Source organism: Eptesicus fuscus, chromosome 7 (assembly GCF_027574615.1).
Source record: "Eptesicus fuscus isolate TK198812 chromosome 7, DD_ASM_mEF_20220401, whole genome shotgun sequence".
Lineage (NCBI taxonomy): Eukaryota > Metazoa > Chordata > Mammalia > Chiroptera > Vespertilionidae > Eptesicus > Eptesicus fuscus.
Window position 1 is genome coordinate 10,951,631 of NC_072479.1, and position 4,924 is coordinate 10,956,554.

General features: G+C 62.2%; 1 protein-coding gene across 1 annotated transcript; it reads right to left on the minus strand.

Annotated features, from left to right (window-relative positions):
• Window positions 1–405: 405 nt before the first annotated feature.
• PDX1 (pancreatic and duodenal homeobox 1) lies at window positions 406–4,588 on the minus strand. Its single transcript, XM_008153380.3, has 2 exons — window positions 4,186–4,588; window positions 406–851 (listed from the first exon to the last, which is right to left on the minus strand). The coding sequence occupies exons 1-2, from the start codon at window positions 4,586–4,588 to the stop codon at window positions 406–408; spliced, it is 849 nt and encodes a 282-aa protein (XP_008151602.1).
• Window positions 4,589–4,924: the final 336 nt, after the last annotated feature.

Here is a 4,924-nt window from a genome sequence, read left to right on the forward strand (position 1 = left end):
ATTAAGGCAGAAACCTGAATCAAAATGGCTCTGTTCCTGCCAGATAATAGCATCCCTTTAGCTGGCCTGCCATGTGTTGGAGGGTGTTCCAATTAGTATAGTTTTTCCTTTTGAAGAGTTGGTTTCTCTAAAGAGGTCCCTGGTTCTGGAGTTCTGGGACCTGCACAACAGCGGCAGACCGAGGCGTCAGATTTACAGAAACCTGTCCCTTCTCCCCAAGGTCAGCCAGCGTCACCCCACCGACCCCAACAGGCACAGGGCCTGGAGAGCGCGTCTCCCGTCCCGTCAGGGTGGGCGCCGCCGTTCCTGCCCCAGCAAACCGCCAGCGCCAGTGGTCCTCACCGGGCCCCAGGCCCGCTCCCTCCTCTGTGGTCAATGCCACTGACAAGGAAGAGACCCCACTTCTCACCGGTGCTCCTGCGGCCGCAGGGGTGCCACGCTGGAGGGCTGCGGCGAGGCACTAAGGCCTGGGGGCAGCCGGCCTTCTCGGGCCGCAGCGGGAACCGCGGGCGGCACCGCTCCCCCGGGGGGCGGCGGCGGCGGCAGCGCCAGCAGCTCCTCGCCCGAGGTCACCGCGCAGTCCTGCTCGGGCTCCGTGTCCCCGCCGCTCCCGGCGGCTGTCCCGCAGCCGCGCTTCTTGTCCTCCTCTTTTTTCCACTTCATGCGGCGATTTTGGAACCAGATCTTGATGTGTCTCTCGGTCAAGTTCAGCATGACGGCCAGCTCTACCCTGCGTGGCCGGGAGATGTACTTGTTGAACAGGAACTCCTTCTCCAGCTCCAGCAGCTGCGCGCGAGTGTAGGCCGTGCGCGTCCGCTTGTTCTCCTCGGGTTCTGCCGAGTAGGCGCTGCCTGCGGGACACAGGACGTGAGTGTGGTCCCCCTGCCCCCGGCTCGCCTTCTGCGGGAGCGGGGCGGGGGTGAAAGCCTTACGGACCCTGCGGGGGGCTCTCTCAACAAGTGGTTCTCAACGGGTTCCCTTAACTTGCGTTTGTATTGATGCCGATTACAATGTACATAATAGACTTCTAAATCTATTTAATTCTACAAAGGCAATAAAATGACTTTAATACAGAACTAAAAAAACCAAAACACTTTCCGCCAATGACCCACAAGAAAAATACATTTCAGACCACTACCCAGTTCATACAGATCTAGAACTGAAACAAACATTTTTCAGGACATAAAACCAACTTTTACCACACACGATGCTATCTAATTTTTTCTATTAATTACTATTTCGTTTTTTCAAAGAAAGGTCTCAACCCAGTAAATTGATTTCATCACCCACTAACAGGTGTAACGCTCAGTTTGAAAAACCTTTAGCTAATACAAATCTGAAAAACCTTGAGTTAATACAGCAATATCCATATATCCATATATTGTTATATCTGACCATAATATTAGTTCTCTCTATAGTTATAGAGAGGGCCAGTAAATTTCCTGTAATTGTCCTCATTTTAACTTTGGCTGGGCCCCTGTCCTGGAAAAGAAGGGAAACTATTCCGGGCCTCTAAGAAGGTCGCTATTAGCCTCCGCCTAGGTCTGGATCCCAAATCCTGTTTGAGGGGAGGCTCGGAGGCCTGAACTGAATCCCGCTCGGCTCTGGAGGGGATGGGGTGGCGTCAAGGGCTCCCAGTTCTAAGCAGGGTGAGAAGCAACAGTCCGGCCTGACCCCCGTAGATCAGCTCACAACTGGTGTTTGCCGCTGTGCTCCTTGAGGTCCTGCGCTTTTCCTTTCTATTTGAGATACTGCCTGCACACGGGGCAAGTTCCACCAGAACGCCGGGAAAGGCCTAAGCCTGTCCGTGTTGGGGCAGAGGTCTGAAACGGCTCTCCCGTGCCTGTTGGCTAGGCCTCAGGGAGTTGAAAAGCTGGTGTGCGGGTCTGTGGAGGAGGGTTAATGACACAATGGAACCTGCCGGGTTTCCCCCGGGCTAAATGTTGGCTCCCAGCAGCCAGGGCGGAGGCTCGGCCTGAGTCAGCGGACCCTTGCTCGCTTCAGGGCATCTCTGGGTCTTGCACTCCCAAGCCTTCCTTGGCCTGGGAGGGAAGCGTGGAGGATCATTTCAAGCCTTTGAAAAGGCCCTCCAAGGTTCTCAGATTCAACCCACAACCTCTCCAGGGCCCTCTCCTGTGGGAGGGGCTGTGAAGGCTGCGCTGGGGCCGCTACCCCAGGAGACAGATGCTTAGGAGAGTTGGCAGGAGATGGGGGTGGAGGCTGTTGGTGCTGTTATTGGGAAGACGGCAACAGGAGAGCTGGCCAGTGAGGCTGAGACAGTTCACTTTTTAGGTCAAGTTTTTTTGGAAGTTACTGTTGTTAGTATTCATAACGGTATTACGAATAAAAGCCCTTTGGTCATTCTGCCCTCCCAGGGGCTTGGAACCCCACTAGGAGTGGGCAGCCGGGTTCCCAGACCCTGGAAGTTTGGCTCCTTTGAAAATTTCCCCTGGAAGGACCCCCCTTCCCAGGCAGCTTCCCGGAAAGAGGGGTCTGGGCCCCTTCCCAGCAGGCTGAGCCTGCAAAGGGCCAGAGGGCGGAGGCAGAGGCCCCAGCCCCGAAGCTCCAGCCTGAGGACGCCACCTTCCGGGTCCCTCGCTGCCGGGACAAGGCTGCTGGTTTTCCTGCGGGTTTTCCTTTCTGGCTTCTTGGGTGCTGGAGCCCAAGCTGCACCAGAGCTAGGGGAACACTCCTGCGGGGGGAGGGTGGGGAATGTGGCCCAGCTCAGGGCCTCCCTCGCCTTTTTTCGGAGGAAGCCGCCGGGAGCGCGGGGAAGGCCAGAAACTCGTGTTCCCTGCGCCCTTCGGGAAGGGGGCCCTGGAGGGAGCACAGCTTCCTCAGGAGACTACAGACTGAGGGCCTCTTCCCCCCACAGAGAAGGACGAGGTCTTCCTGCCTACCCCCCCCCCCCCCCGCCCCCAAACTCCAGCCCTGGGCCCAGCCGCTGGGGACTGGGGACGTGTGTGCAGAAGCGGCGGGTTTCGCAGGAGGTGGGGAAGGTTGTGGCTCAGTGGGGGCCCTGTCCTGCCTCAGGCCCCGCCCCGGCCTTACACTCAGCTTCAGAGAAAAGTGAACTAGGAGAGGCGAGCCCCGAGGACCCTGGGCGAGCCCGGACCCCCCAAAGTCCTGCTTGGCTGTGCCAAGGTCAGGGTCAGGTAGGGCCGGCCAGACTCCGGGATGGGGGGGAGGGGAAGGGCTCCAGCTGAGCCTCTCCCCTTACTCTCATGAGTTGGGAGGAAAGAAAATTCAACTATTTGCCATGCAGGTGTGACCAGAAGTGGCTGCGACACGATAACATTGTGTGGCGGGGGCGGCACGGGCCGCGCCGGAAATCTCGGCCAGGTTGGGGCGGGGAAGGAGCCCGGGCTGCTGGGCTCTGAGCCCCCGGCTCCAGGGAGCCTTTCTGCAGCCGCCGCGGACCAGGGCTCCCTCTGCCCGGACTGGCTGAGCTGAAAGAGCATCTCCTTCCTCAAACTGACCTCCAGGAAGCAGTGCGGGGAGAGCCCTTCACACGCTTCTGTCTGGTCAAAAGTGAAATGAGCATCGCGGGCACCTGGCCCAGCGGCCTGGCTCCTCGGTGAGCCGCCGTCCTCGGCCTCGCGGGGAGCCCCCGCCTTGCCTCGACCCCTGCCTGCAGCCGCCCCGCAACTCCGGCCTCTGGACGTCGCCGCTTCCCTGCATCTTCGGGGTGCCCGAGGCTGCCGCCGTCCTGCAGCGAAGCCCACAGGCTCTGGGCCCAAGCGGGCCCGAGACCCGAAGGCGCGCTCCTGCCGCTCAGAGGTACCCCAACCCAGCTCGGCTTCCTCCACGCGAACGCCCGGGAGTCCGGGGCGGGCGGATCCCCGGCTGGAGGGGGATCGGGGGATCCCAGGGTCCGAAGCCTTGAGTTCGGCCAGGCAGGCTCTCTGGGAGGGGCGCTGGGAGCACTGGGCTCCCGCAGTTCAGCGTACAGACCGGGAAGGGATTTAAGCTCCCAGTAGGAGAGCTGAGAAGCAAAGACGCTCCAGATTGGAGCAGAAAAGCACGCCCATGCGGTCTGGCCTCGTTGCTCCCGGTTACTTTAGTCCGACCCCGGGTTATCCGTAGGGGCCGGGAACAGGGGCTCGGAGAGGTCCCGCGGAGTGCTCGGAGGTGGGGGCAGCCGGGAGAGAGCGGTGAGGACCGAGAGGCCGGGTCCAAGCTTACCTGCCCACTGGCCTTTCCACGCGTGAGCCTTGGTGGACTTCATCCACGGGAAAGGCAGCTGGACGCGGCTGGGCTCCTCCAGGGCGCCCGGCGCGGCCGCGTCCGGGAAAGGCCCGGAGGGCGGGTGGGGGAGCGCGAGCTGGGCCGGGAGGTGGTGGTGGAGGTGTGCCCCCGTGGGGTCCTCCGCCAGCGGGGGCACCTCGTACGGGGAGATGTCCGGCGGGCTGCCCTGCTCCAGCGCGCCCAGGGCGCCGGGGAACGGAGGCGGCGGCGGCGGGGGCGGGCGGCCCATGTACAGGCACGCCGGGGGGCTGGCGCTGAACTCGGGCGCCGGGCCCCGCTGGAACGCGCACGTGTCCTTGTAAAGGTGCGCGGCCGCGTAGTATTGCTCTTCGCCGTTCATGGCTGCCGCCCGGGCTTGGGGACCCCGAGCGGGGGACTGGAGCCGGGGACCCGGAGCCGTGCCGCTCTCCCACCGCCGGCGCCACCCCTACTCTGTTTGACAGCTTCGCTCGGCTCCCGGAGAGGACCCGCTGCCGGAGGGGCCCCGCGGGCCGGCTGCCCCGCCATAGGCTCCGCCGTGGCCCACGTGGCTCGGCCTGGGGCTGCCATTGGCCGGCCGGACGGCCTTAAGAGGCGAGGCCCGGGTCCCCGCGAGCTCCGCCGCTGTTTCGATTTTCTCTCCCAGCTGCGTTCACTGCACACACCCCAGGCCAAAGAGGGGCGCGCAGGAAAAATC